Genomic DNA, 14,372 nt, shown 5'->3' on the forward strand with positions numbered 1-14,372 from the left:
CTTACACTTCCACTATGTCTCCCAGTGACCTGTTACATACAAAAATGCCCCCCCTTCCCTTCTTGCAAACTGTCATCCTCTGGGTTATTTATTTTGGGGTTTGCAGAATCAGACCGGCCTGTTTTCCACATGTGACGGAGAACTCCTATCCCACATCCTACCCTGGAGATAAAAGCAGGGACATAAATTGTTCCATGTTCTTGTTTCTTGCAGGGCCTTGATCCTGAGAGCTGACAGGGATGAGCTGATGCAGTCCCGCATGATTCTGAGGCGCTGCTCATATTTCCTAGTGAAGGAAACCATTGGCATTATAAACACATTGGGGAACCATCAAAGGCCTTCTTGCATTAGAGGAGGGGAAAATGGGACATTTAAGAGAGCAGTTTATCAGCAAACTTGCCTTCCCAGTCCAACAACAGGAAGAAGAGGGTGAGGGGCTAGTGTCCAGGGGGCAGTTGTTCCCAGCAGGAGGTGTGTGGGTTTTTTAGGTCGTTGTTTTCCTTCCTGAGCCTAAATAATAGTAAGCACTGTCTGAGCGAGATTAAATCCAAGTCCTGCTGCCCTATCGGCAGCTGCAGATCCACAGACCCCGGTGCCCTTCCCTTTGAGTGAGTGGTGGAAAAGAATTGATTACTGGAAAATATGAACCTCACACCAGCCGGAGCAGGAAACTTGATTTGTAAATAAAAGGGCTTGTTTGGATGATTATTAGGCAGTTAGATAAGTTCTAGAATGACCCAGCCACTAGCAGAACTGGAGGAGTCCTTAGAACATGGGATGTTCAAATACAGGAATAAGGGATCCAGAGAGGATTTTGTAGAATGTTTGAGCGGTGAACCCTGAATGTTGATTAGGGCATAGAAAGTCAGACCCAGAAAAGACCTCAAACTAGAATATTTCAGTAAAGAACGCTAATCCTGGAAAGGAACTGAGAACATAAAATGTCAGAATACTGAATGTGAGTGCCAGAAAGAACTTGAGAAAAGCAGCGCTGGAAGAGAGTTTACAACAATGACTATTATATTATCTAATGATATATAGAATATAAAATGCTAGAGATGGAAAGGTCCAGGCGATCCAGATCTCTCAGTTTTTTTTCCAATGGAGAAACTAAGCTTGAAGAAACGCACCCAGCAAATGAGTGGCAAATTGAGGACAGCCGCTAGGGTTCCCGGTTCTCTGCCCTGTCTTCTTTCCATTCAAATTCTATGTGAATAATCACATTTCCCCCTTTCAATTTTCTAAAGTTCCTCAGAATCTGGCTATTGCTAAACAATTTTGAAACCAAGGAGCAATGGGCCTGGAAGTGTCCAGTTTGCCTTCGAGTGAGCAAATTGAGGACAAAATGAAAGTGGGAAGAGGGCACCTCTGAGTTTTCTTTAAAATAAAGGGCCCAGGAACCTGGCAGGTGTTAAAGCCCCATTAGGCCCCTTCTCTCAAGGAGGGAGCCATCCGGAGAATCCCCCCCACACACACACAGCCACACTCTCCGGTTAATGTACACTGGGCGTTTTTCTATCTAAAATGGAAACAACTCTCCCCACACCAGGTCAATCCATTACCGCCGCCTCCCCCTCCCCTTGTCCTCTCAGAGTATAATTAAGGGCTATTGCTGGTGCCAGTGACTGATTCTAGTTAGCTTCTTGCTCCCGCTCGCCCCTAACATGCTTGAAATATTTCCCCTCTCAATTTATTCATGATTTATATATTTGACCCCCCGAGGGCCAGACAGCCCATCCTCATCCCCTTCGTTATTCTCTCCTTGTAAAACCCCCTTTATGGGAAGGGAAGGCAGCTTTTCGAGGGGCTGATGGCTAACTTAGACTCGGGCCGGGCCCAGGGCGAGCCAGCCAGCCTCGATGGGACCGGGGGAGATGGAGGGGAGAGGCCCTGGTGATTGGGAGCGCAGCAGCAGTCTGGGCGGGGTGGGGGCACGTCGCCCCTGTGCCTGCCGGCTCAGGGGGGGCCCCCTCCCGGGGGGTGCGGCAGAAAGGTCTCCAGCGGCGCGGCGAGGGGCTGCCCGGGCTGCCACCCCGGGCCGGAGCGCCAAAGGAGGCTGCGGCTGGGGAATCTGGAAGGAGACGGGGAGGGGGGGGAGGAGAGCCTCCGCCAACTTAATCACATTCACATGACCAGCCCCCAAATAAGAGGGGGAATCAAACGTGGAAAGCGAAAGGGGGAGGGAGGGGAGGGGAGCCGAGGAGGAAAGGGCTGGTTTCTGAAGCCAAGGGGATGGGAGAGGGGAGGAGAGAGGCGGGGAGCGGGTTGGTCAGCGGCGTTGGCCCTTCCTCCCGCTTCTCCTCCTCCTCCTCCTCCTCCTGCTTCCCCCGCGGGGAAGCTCCGAGGCAGCGGCGCGGATGTGAAAGTCCCTAGCTGGGCTAGGCTGGGCTAGGCTGGGCTAGGCTGGGCTGCGCTGGGCTGCGCTGGGCTGGGCTGGGCTAGGCTGGGCTGCGCTGGGCTGCGCTGGGGAAGCTAGGGAGGGACGGAGGGCCGGCGGCGGAGCCCGGCCAGGAGCCGGCCGCTGCGAGAGCCGCCCCCCGGCCGCCCCCTCCCCGCTCCCCGGCGGCCGGCTGGGGCCGCTCCCGATGCCCTCGGCTGCGCCGCGGCTCGGGAGGCGTCAGGATGGCTCCTCCAGCCGCGGGGGGCGCAGCCCGTAGCCCCCGGCCCCCCGGGGGGCCGCCGCTGCTGCTGCTGCTGCTGCCGCCGCTGCTGGCCGGGAGCGCGGCGCTGGAGATCCAGCGGCGCTTCCCCACGCCCACCCCCACCAACAACTTCGCCCTGGACGGGCCCGGGGGCAAGCTGTACCTGGCGGCCGTCAACCGGCTCTACCAGCTGTCGGGCCCCAACCTGAGCCTGGAGGCGGAGGAGGCGGTGGGGCCGGTGCGGGACAACCCGCTGTGCCACGCCCCGCAGCTGCCCCAGGCCTCCTGCGAGCACCCCAAGGTGCTGACCGACAACCACAACAAGATCCTGCAGCTGGACCCCGGCCAGGGCTTGGTGGTGGTCTGCGGCTCCATCTACCAGGGCTTCTGCCAGCTCCGGCGCCTGGGCAACATCTCGGCCGTGGCCGTCAGCTTCCCCCCGACGGCCGCGGGCCCCGAGCCGGTCCCCGTCTTCCCCAGCATGCTCAACGTGGCGGCCAACCACCCGAACGCCTCCACCGTGGGGCTGGTGCTGCAGCCGCCGGCGGGGGCCCGGGGGGCCGCGGGGCCCGGCGGCACCCGGCTGCTGGTGGGGGCCACCTACACGGGCTTCGGCAGCCAGTTCTTCCCCCGCAACCAGAGCCTGGAGGACCACCGCTTCGAGAACACCCCCGAGATCGCCATCCGCTGGCTGGACACGCGCGGGGACCCGGCCAAGCTCTTCACCTTCGACCTCAACCCCTCCGACGACAACATCCTCAAGATCAAGCAGGGCTCCAAGGCGCTGCACAAGCTGGGCTTCGTGCGCGCCTTCCTGCACCCCGGCAGCGGCGGCGCGGGCGCGGGGGGCCCCGGCGGGGCGCCCCGGAGGGACGCCTACGCCTACCTGGCCCTCAACAGCGAGGCCAAGGCGCTGGACAAGGAGAGCCAGGCGCACAGCCTGCTGGCGCGCATCTGCCTGGGCTGGGGGCCGCCCGGGGGCCCCGCCGCGCCGGCCGTCGAGACCAAGAAGCTCACCGAGTCCTACATCCAGCTGAAGCTGCGCTGCGGCGGGCCGCCCGGCGGGGAGCTCTTCAACCGCCTGGTGTCCGTGTTCCCGGCCGCCCCGGGCCCCGGCCGCCCCGAAGACCTGCTCTTCGGGGTCTTCGAGCGGGCGGCGCCCGGGGGCCCCGGGGCCGTCGGGGCCCGCTCCCAGGCGGCCCTCTGCGTCTTCCGTTTCTCGGACATCGAGAGCGCCATCCGGGCGGCGCGCACCGCCTGCTTCGTCCACCCCTCGCCGGACGTGGTGGCCGTGCTGGAGAGCGTGGTGCAGGGCACCGGGCCGGCCTGCGAGAAGAAGCGGAACATCCAGGTAGGGGGGCGGGGGGCTGGGAGCACAGGTGGACGGGGCGTCCTCCCCCCTTGGGGCGTCCGGCCTCCCAAGAACTCCCTCCTTGCTTTCCCACTCCGCCCGGCAAAGGGCAGGCTCCCCGAGCCGCCCGGGGCCCCCTGCCCCCTTCCCCGCCGGTGTTGGTCGGGGTGGGGGTGGGGGGGGCTCTGGGATAAACTTTTCAGCCAATCAGAAGGGCTTGCAAGCTGCCCCTCTTACCCAGAGATTTGGGACCGCCTCCTCTTCAACCTGCCCCCCACCCCACCCCGGAGGCTTTCCAAGGGTGCCTAGAACGGCAGAAGGGTCCACAGCCCCAGACCGTCCCAGCTCCCTCTCTGGCTCTCTGGCTCTTGGTCTCTGCCTCTCCTTTGACTCTCTCCCTTTGTGTTTTTAATGTCTGTCTCTGTCTACCTACCTCTCTCTGTCTCTGTCTCTCTCTCATTCCGACTCCGACTCTCTCCCTTTGTGTTTTCATATCTGTCTCTCTTTCTCTGTCTCTTCCCTTGTGTCTCTGTCTCTCTTTCTGTCCTTTTTCTGTCTGTCTCTCTGTCATTCTGTCTCTGTCTCTCTTTCTCTCTTCTCTTGTGTTTCTCCACCCCTATGTCTCTGTCTGTCCTCTGTCTCTCTCTCTCCCTGTCTCTGTCTCTCTATCTCTGTCTCTGTCTATCTCTGTCTTTCAGTCTGTCCTTTGTCTCTCTGTCTCTGTCTCTCTACCTCTGTCTGTCTCTGTCTTTCTGTCTCTCTCCTGTCTCTGTCCTCTTTCTGTCTATCTCTCTGTCTCTCCCTCTGTCCCTGAATCTCTCTCTTTGTTTTCATGCCTATCTTGTTTCTCTGTCTGCCTGTCTCTGTTCATCTCTGTCTCTTTTTGTCTCTCTCCTGCCTCTGTCCTCTATCTCTCTCTTTGTGTCTCTATCTCTGTCTCTGTCTTTCTCTCTCATTCTTTCTGACTCTCCCTTTGTGTTTTCATGTCTGTCTCTGTTTCTCTGCCTGCCTGTCTGTTTCTTTCCTTGTGTTTCTCTCTTTTTCTATCATCTCTCTGTCTCTGTCTTTCTTTCTGTCTCTCTCTGTCCTGTCTCCATCTGCCTGTCTCTGACTCTCTTTGTGTATTTATGTCTGTGTCTCTCTGTTTGTCTGCCTGTCTCTCTCTTCTCTTGTGTTTCTGTCTGTTTCTGTCTTTCTGTCTCTTTGTCTCTGTGTCTGTCTCTGTCTCTTTTGTCTCCACCTCTCTGCTTCTGTCTCTCTACCTCTCTCTGTCTCTGTCTGTCTCTGTCTCTGTCTCTGTCTCTCTCTCTCTCTCTCCCCCTGTCTCTCTCCCCTCCATCCCAGGAAGGGTCAGTGACCTGGCAGGCCAGTTGACGTTTCCAGGTTTGGATAACCGAGTAGCCAAGTCCCAGCTGGGCACATCTGGCCTGCTCCAGTAGAGGTCAGGTCTGGGTGGTAGAGGCACCTGAGAGGCCCTGCTTTCCCAGTTCCATTCCAGATCCTTAATCTTTGTCTCTTGCCCCTTCCATCTCTCGAGACTTTTCCTATCCTTCACCAGGAGAGGCAGAGCAGCCAAGGAATTAGGGAGCTGTCCTCAAAGCTAGGAAGATGGCCCGAGTTCTAGTGCTGCCTCTCACTCCCACTGCCTATGGAACACGGGCCAAAGGAAGCTGTTTAGGCCAGAGTCAGGAACATTAGAGGAAAGCAATTCAGATGCCATAGAACATGAATAACACCATCTCTGGTGTTCTGGGTTAATTCCTGGCTGCAAGGATCCTTAGGATGGTTTTGGTTTTTAAATTTGAGTTTGATTCTCTGCTCCAGAGTCTAGAAGCTCATCATCCCCCAGACTCCACCTTGGAAGAGAATGGGCTGGCGGGCCTTGGGAGAGTGAGCCCAAAGGCAGGAGCTCTCAGGAAGGCTGCCTCCAAGGGGGCCTTCCAGAGGTCTCCTGACCTCACCTGTAATATGGCCAGGGTTTGGGAGAAGTCCAAGGACAGCCAGTACTCTCTAGGAGAAAGAAGAGTGAAGAAAGAAGTGTGTGTCTGGGTGACCTGTCTCTATGTCTCTGGGTCTGTATCTCTGTCTGCATCTGTGTGTCTTTGTGTGTTTGTGTGTATCTGAGTCTCTGTGTGTGTGCCAGTATGTGTTTGTGTGTATCTGTATGTCTTTGTATCTATGGGTTTGTGCATCTGTGTATGTGTTGTATATATCTGTGTCTGTGTGTGAATGTCTGTATGTCTGTGTGTGTCTGTATGTCTGTGTATGTTTGTGTGTCTGTGTATGTATTATATAAATCTCTGTGTGTGAATGTCTGTGTCTGTGTGTGTTTGTGTGTCTGAGTATGTATTGTGTAAATCTGTGTCTGTGCGTGAGAATGTCTGTGTCTGTGTCTATATATCTGTGTCTGTGTCTTTGTGTTTGTGTATATCTATTTCTGTGTGTATGTCACTGTGACTTTGTGTCTGTGTGTGTTGTGTGTCTATATATTTGTGTCTGTCTGTGTTTGTGTGTCTCTGTTTCTGTTTCTCTGTGTCTTTGTGTGTGTCTTTGTTTTTGTGTGTGTATCAGTGTCTCTGTGTCTCTGTGTGTCAGTGTGTGTGTGTGTGTGTGTGTGTGTGTGTGTGTGTGTGTGTGTGTAAACTTTTGGTCTGATGGGGAGTTACTCATAGTCCTCTCTGGGTTAGCACAAAGCCAAACTTGTTGTGGTTTTTCAGCCCCCCCTTTGGGAATCATCTTCATTCCCACGTTCCCCAGGCCCCAGTGACCGGTGGTGACTCAGAGCGCCGCTGCCTTCTGCCGGGAGGGGGCTGGGCTGGGCAGGCCAGGTCGGGCCAGGCCAGGCAGGAGCTTTTTGGAGGCCGCCGGGGCTATCCCAGCTGTTTTCTCTGCTCCCTGAGCTGGGTTCTGCAATGGGAGGCCAGCAAGGGGCTGAGGCTCGAGGGCACCCAGATGACCTTGCCTTGTGGATTCCAGGGGAAAGTTGACAAATCTGCCTTTCCACCACCGTGGGGAATATACACATTAGGAAAAGACAGGGCCATCCTTCTTCCTTATGGGAAGAGACGCTAACTTGAGGGATGTGATATTTGCAGTGTTGCCTCCTCTTTTTTCGGAAGGAGAGAAACTCACATTTGAGAAATAAAGGGACATGTCAATGTCTCTGGACTGTTCTGGGAGTCCCGGCAAGAGCTGTAATGACAGGTGATGGGGCCCCGATTCTGCCCCTGGGGAAAGGACAGGAAGCTTCTGAGCATGGGCAGCTGTTCCAGGACTTGTCCCCCGCCTCCTTCTCTCTGTGGTCTTTCTCAGCAGTGCCATCTTGGCACCAGTAGATAGGACCAGTTGCCTGACTGGCACCAGGGCCAGGATTCCTAGGAGACAATAGGGTTGTGGCTTTTCCTGGTCTGTGGTGGTGGTGTTTTGGGTCTTTATAGCATCAGACCACTGTCTCTTGCTTCGGAAATGATAACATGGGTGCATTAAGCCCTTGAAACTTCTTATTGAACAAAGAGTGGTCAGATTTGAGGTTGGTTTTGTATGTGCTAATATTATTTGGAAATGCACAATTCGGCATCTGGCTGAGATCTTCTCTCTCTGAGATTAGAATCAAAATCCGGCCCTCCTGCAGAGAGATGTCTCTTGTTGGGCCTCCCTCCATCTCCTCAAATTCCCTTGTACAGGAAAATGAATAGACTCTAATCCAAGGATCTTTCCTTTGGTTTTCTTGGATATTGTAGGCAAAAATAGCAAAGAAGTTTTTATTGGTTCCTCTCTGCCTAAACTGAGAGTCCATTGGTCCAGGTATTTCTCTAAAATCAATTACAAAAGTGTTTCTTTGTCATTCAAAGCCCTTCATATCCTAGCCCCCTCTCCAGTCTTCTTACAACTTACAGCCTAACACATACCCATCATTTCAATGACACTGGCCTCCTGCCTGTCCCTCCAAGACCCTTCATCTCTCAGCTCTGGCTGTCTACCATGCCTGGAATGAGCTTCCTCTTCATCTCCACCTTCCACCTTCCAGATCCTCCTTCAGGTCTCAGTTAAACTCCCATCTCCTACAGAAGTCCTTTCCCCAAAACTCTTCATTCTAGCACTTTCCTCATTTTCATTATTTCCAATTTATCCTTGTACATATCTGTTTGATTGCTATCTCCTCTATTAGATTGTAAGCTCTTTGAGGGTAGGGGCCATCTTTTGCCTTTTTTTTTGGTCTATCTCCCTAGTGTCTGATACATAGTAGGCACTTAATAAATATTTATTGATGGGTTCAAATTCTACCCATCTCCTACTATTTTTGGGTTCCTGAGCGCTTTATTTGGCTTTCCTAAACTTTCTTTATCTGTATCATCGGTAGGATTAGACTAGATGGCTTTTTGGGGTCCCCATAATATGTATATCTCATTAGCTTGATTTATCTGGGATCTCAATAGTGTCAGTACTCCCTTTCCCAGTGTACCTTGAAATGCTGCCATGCCTTCTTATTTGGAGTATTTCTTGTCTGTGTCTTTTCAGTTGGTCCATTGGTTATCCCCCATCATATTTATCCCCCTTCTGATTCCTTCTTTCATCCCATCACCCATTATCCTGGATGAATTGGTTTTGTTTTGAATGGAGAGAAAGAGAGAGAGAGAGAGAGAGAGAGAGAGAGAGAGAGAGAGAGAGAGAGAGAACGAACATCACACAGAGAAGTGATTTGGGGTAGATTGAGGACCTGTCTCTGGGCAAGATAGCTCTCTAAAAATTGAGCAGCTAGGGAGCTGCTAAGTGCATAGGGAGCATCTTAGTGTATAGAGCATTAGATCTGGAGTCAGGAAGCTCTGAGTTCAAATATGACTCCAGATTCTTACCAGCTGGGTGACTCTGGGCAAGCCACTTAACCTGTTTGTCTCATTTTAAATGGGAATAATCACAGCATTGCTGTGGGGATAAAAATGAGATATAGCAGAAAAAGTGTCAACCTGCTCTGGGGGGGGGTGCCCCCTTCCCTATTAATGATCTAACAGGTTCAGAGCCTCAATCTATTTCATGACAAAAATTGATAATCTGCACATCTCATTTTATAGACAATCTCTTATTTGACTCTCACAGTAAGACTAGCAGTATTGTTAGCCTCATTTTACAGATGTGAAAATTGAGGGTCTGAGGGGTTCGATAATGAATTGTCATTTAGATTAGATAAGAGTTTCTGGAAGGACTCAAACCCAGATTTGGGGTCTTCTCTGTCTCCACTATCTATCATCTACTTTTCTTCTTAGGACAGTTAAAAGTCTTAAAGAATCTTTGTGGGAGGGTGAAAGGAGGGAGTCCACAAGTGGGGGAGAGGGCAATGTCCAGCATCTGCAGGATGCAATCTCCATAAGCCATCCTTGGAGGGCATTGGATATCCATAAAAGATCTAATCTCATGGAAATGTTGTTCTGATACACCACTGGAAAACATTTTCCCTTCCACCCTTGGGTTAATTTGCAAGCAAATCTGTCTGATTTTCTTTTTTAATAGTTGGGTTTGCCAGGAAGTTAACATGCAGTGTTTTATTTCTAGGTCCCAGGACGGGTCTCTTGGAGACATGGTCTGCAAGATTGTGTTTCTCAGTCCCGCAGTATTTAACATTAATTTCCCACCTTCGAGACAATGAAATATTTGAATGTATCTCAAATTCCAGCCCTGGGACTACAGCAGGAGAACAGATTAGCAGAGAGCCGGCGGCTTCTGGGGTTAAGTTATGGTTAGCGCCTGCCTGTGTTGCCATGAGAAAAATCCCAGTATTTGCAATTGTTTTGTGGGTTCTGAGCTTCTGTTTGCCTTTTCAGAGATGTGGGAGCATTTTAGAGGATATGGGGAGCTGGGGATTTAAATTCCAAGTCAGTCTCTTTTTACAGAGTGAATGGGACCTCAAGGTACACTGGAAAGAAGATTAGATTTTGAGTCAGGATCTTGATTCGATTCTCAACTGTTGGACTTTGAATAACTCATCTACATTCTCTTGGTCTTGTTTGCCTCATCTTGAAAATTCAGTATCAGCATCACTTTCAAAATGGAGTCAGTTTTGCTCCCTATAGTTCCCCAATTATTGTGTTTTTATTGTGTGTGTGTGTATTTTTATATATTTGCAAGGCAGTGGGGTTAAATGACTTGCCCAAGACCACACAGCTAGGTAATTATTAAATGTTTGAGGCCAGATTTGAACTTAGGTCCTCCTGACTCCAGGGCCAGTGCTGCACCACCCAGCTGCCCCTATTTTATATTTAATTAAAATTTGCTTCTTCCCCCCATTTTAGAATGTAAGCTCCTGAAGGGCAGGCACTACTTAAATTTCTAGGTTTGTTTACACAGCACCTAGCAGAGTATCTGACACAGAGTTGGTTAGTAAGTGCTGATTGAGTGAGTGAGTGAGTGAGTGAGTGAGTGATCCTATGAGCTTTGCAGTCTGAACATCCTCTAGTTTAGTGTTCTCATTTGACGGGCGAAGCCTATGGCCCAGGGTAGTAACTTTATCTAAAGTATTGTGTCTAGTCCATGGAGGAACTGGGGCTAGAACCCAGCTGTTTGGGTTCTCATTCATAGGATGGCGAGCTATTTAGCCAGAAGAGAATCTGGACTAGATGACCCCTTACTTTTCATTTTACAAACAAGGACATCCAGAAAGGTTAAACAATTGCTTAAGCTCACGCAGATAGAAAAGGCAGAGCCAGATCTCAAACAAAGGCTTTCTCACTCCCAGAGGACCCTTTCTACTTCCTTCTCCTGGTTGCCTTCTGTTTTCCATAATTCTGGACATTTTTAATACTATACTATTTCACGGGGGGGTGGGTACCCCTTCTGCCAACACAGATGGAAGCCCCTCTATAATTTAGTAAATGATCTCTAGAAATTTCTATATGCCCCAAATTCATCCTCACGGGACCAACTTGATAATTAATTTCTCCAGACTGCCCTCAGATAGCCAAGATTTTCAACTGGTGGATATTTGGTGGGCAGATAGACTGTGTGATCAAAGAAAAGGTTTTAAGAGCCCCTTTAGGGTTGGATAAGGATAAAGTTAGGGGATTTCCTAAGATCATAGATGATAAGAGTCAACAGGGACCTCAAAGAAGATCTAATCCAATACCTGCATTTGACATGATCGGAAACTGGGGCCCACAGAGGGGGGCAGGGCTTTACCCAAAGACCACTGAATAAAGGAACAACTCAGCTAGGACTCAAGTTCCGGGCTCCTGACTCTATATATCCCCACCCTGTCTCTCAGTATAAAATCAGATGTTGATTACTTTGGGCCATGGAATGAGGCCAACGCGAGCTCCTTCTCAATTGGAACAGGATGGTAAAGAGCACCAGAAACACTAATAAACAGCTCACATCTGCTTAGCACTTTATAGTTTAGAAAGTACTTTCTTCTCAAGAGCGCCAGGAGATAGTTCGATGTATCATACATTCCCTTCTTACAGGTGAGGGGAGTAAATTGAGGTTCTTGGAGGATGCCTTGCTTATTTGAAGTGATTTGGCTAATAAATGGCAAAACGAGGAACTGAACAGAGGGCTTCTGACATTGACTCCTCTGCTCTTTCCTATATATCATGCTTAGCAACTACCTGTGAGAACCTGGCAAATTCTTTCAACTTTCTGGGACTCAGTTTCCTCATTTGGGTGGGTTGGGCTATATGATCCCTTTATTGTTGTTCAGTATTCTCTGTCAGGTCTGACTCTGTGATCCCTTTTGGAGTTTTCTTGGCAAAGATACTGAAGTGGTGTGTCATTTCCTGTTCCAGTTCATTTTACAAATTAGGAAACTGAGACAAAATAGGTGAAGTGACTTGCCCAGAGTCACACAGCTAGTGAGTGTCTGAGGCTGGATTTGAACTTGGGAAGAGGAGTTTTTTCTGACTTCAGTTCCGGGTCTCTATCCATTGCATCACTACCTCTATGCACATATGATCCCTAAGGAATCTTATAACTGCATGTTTATGATCCTGTGCTGACTGTATCTTGTAAGCTGGAGGGAGTCATTGAATGTGCTTTAGGAAGGAGGAATCATGGCGAAAGTTGTGTTAGGAAGATTCATCATGTACTTATTGAAGTTGGGAAGGAAAGAGGTCAGCTGGGAAGTCGTCCAAATGATCAATTTTGTTTTCTTTTTTCCAAGTTACTGATTATGGTATTGGTGGTATTGGGACTGGTTATGAATATTGGTGACCAACGAATAGTGGCCACAGTTGGAGAACAGAGTCTCATTGGAGTTTAGAAAATGAGAGAGAGCGAGAGACAGACACATAAAAATATAGAAACATACACACACACAGAGCGCCAAACACAATCCCACTCTTTGAGGAGTCTCTGCTGAGTAAGTGACAGGAGATAATGATGGAGCTTGCAAAGAAACTCTGCATTTCCCAGCCCCATTACACAGCGCTTTGTGATTTCAAGATGTGATGGCCAACAGTGGTTTCTATGATAAAGGCTTGCTAACCCAAATACGCCACATGGGCAGCTTTATATAAACAGTCCCAGCCTGTTGGACACTTGAATTTTGAAATGATAGCTCAAAAGCCAACAGAAAATGTTCCTAAAGCAAAAGTTCTGTCTTCTGGGGATATGACGCATTTTTTACTCACTTGGGAAATGGACCATGAGGGCTTTTTGCCATGGCTGGAAAGGGAAGGATTCAGGGAAATCAAATTTTTATTCAGATCTCCCAAATATTTTTGGCAAGGAACAAGACAGTTTTGCCAGTTTTATTGGTCATAGGTTCTTTTTATAGATGGGGAAACTGAGCTCAAGTTCACACAGCTGTATGTTGTAGAACTGTGATTTGGAACCTAACTTTCTTATTTCTATGGCAAGATCCTCTCTACCATCTTTTTCCTCACACGAACATACTTGTATCCTTGCTCTGCTATCTACTAACTTTATGAACTTGGACAAATGACTTTTCTGAGCCTGGGTTTCCTCATTTGTAAAATAGTTAAAATAATACTTATGCTACCTACTTCACAAGATGCCTGTGCTGAAAACACACAGAAACTTGAAGATTATATACAAGTGTGATCTAGTAGGTTCTAGGTCCAATATTATAGTGTTATTTACTTGGGAGGCTCAATAAAACGTATTAACTTGAGAACTTTGTAGCATCCTTTGGAAAGCTCTGCTTTTTATCATCTATTACCTGTAGTGTAGCATCCCAAAGTGATTAGCCTGGCATCCTTCCCTCCCCCAACCCCGCCTCATCCCAGCCCCCATTGGGAAATCAAGACAAACAAAACTCCTCAGTGACAGCTGAGTTTTTCAAAATCTGGTCCCACTCTTCCTCTTCATTATCTTCCATCCCTCCAATACATCCCATTTCCCTTTTCTTTTCTCTCATCCATTTATAGAATATTGGAGTCAGTGATCTCTAATATTCAGGAGTCCACCACCTCCCAAGGCAACCCCTTCCTTTCTCTGTGGTTCTGATTGCGAGGAAGTGTTCCCAGATCCACATCTGAAATGTCCCCTCTCCCCCCATAAATTTTCATTTGTTTCCATTGGTCCCTGTTCTTACTTGTAAGGCCAAGTTTGGCCCTTCTATCACAGAAATGTGTGTGTGTGTGTGTGTGTGTTGTCATATCAGTGAGATTTTAAACTCTTTGAAAAGACTGTGTCTCCTTCCTGTGACCCACAGTGCCCACACAAGCTTGACCTCTTGGTCAATTGATAATTTTTTGAGGAATTGCATTATGATGAGCTCTTGGGTACCTGAAGATATTTATTATTTTACCTTGTGTTTAAGGGGCAAAAAGTGCTGAGTGAGAATGAAACCAATGCCTCAGTAGCCACCTCCGCTGTGATTTTTATAAGGTTCAGGGAGTATGCTTGAATGAACAAATGACCCTTTTATTTCCTCCATGCTTCACTGAGCCCCAGCAAAGGGTGTCCTCTCTAGGGAGGAATGAATTACTGTTGGTTGGCAGCAGCAAGTATTAGAGAGAGTGCCAACCTTCAATTTGTACATCCTGGGGGTTCAAGACCCAGCCCCTCCCTGGCACTCTTTGTTCCCTTGGCCATTTCTCCTTTCCCTCTCTGGGCCTCAGTTTCCTTCTCTGTAAATTGAGAGAGGTGTGCAAGATTCCTAGAGTTCCCCCTGAAATCTAAAAAATCTCTGACTTGACCCATCTAATCTAGGGGTTGATGTTATGAACCCCTTTGGCAATCTGGTGGGGCATATTTATTGACTGTTCAGAATCATGTTTTTAAATGCATAAAATAGAACGAATAGGATTGAAAAGAAAGTAAATTATTTGGAGATAATAGTTTTCAGAAGAAAAAAATTTTAAAAAGGGATTGGCCTTGATGACTGCCAAGGTCTCTTTTAGCTCTAAACCTATGGCTCCTATGATCCC

The 14,372-nt window shown here is 49.3% G+C and overlaps 1 protein-coding gene across 1 annotated transcript in view; it reads left to right on the top strand.

Annotated features, from left to right (window-relative positions):
- The first annotated feature begins 2,622 nt into the window (after positions 1–2,622).
- The window catches only part of PLXND1 (plexin D1), a 200,049-nt gene continuing 188,299 nt past the window's right edge, over positions 2,623–14,372 (top strand). Inside the window, exon 1 of the mRNA XM_074198509.1 lies at positions 2,623–3,993. Within this exon, the coding sequence (XP_074054610.1) occupies positions 2,623–3,993 (1,371 nt within the window). The remainder of the gene's footprint in view (positions 3,994–14,372) is intronic.

The sequence above is a fragment of the Macrotis lagotis genome, chromosome 8 (assembly GCF_037893015.1).
Source record: "Macrotis lagotis isolate mMagLag1 chromosome 8, bilby.v1.9.chrom.fasta, whole genome shotgun sequence".
Lineage (NCBI taxonomy): Eukaryota > Metazoa > Chordata > Mammalia > Peramelemorphia > Peramelidae > Macrotis > Macrotis lagotis.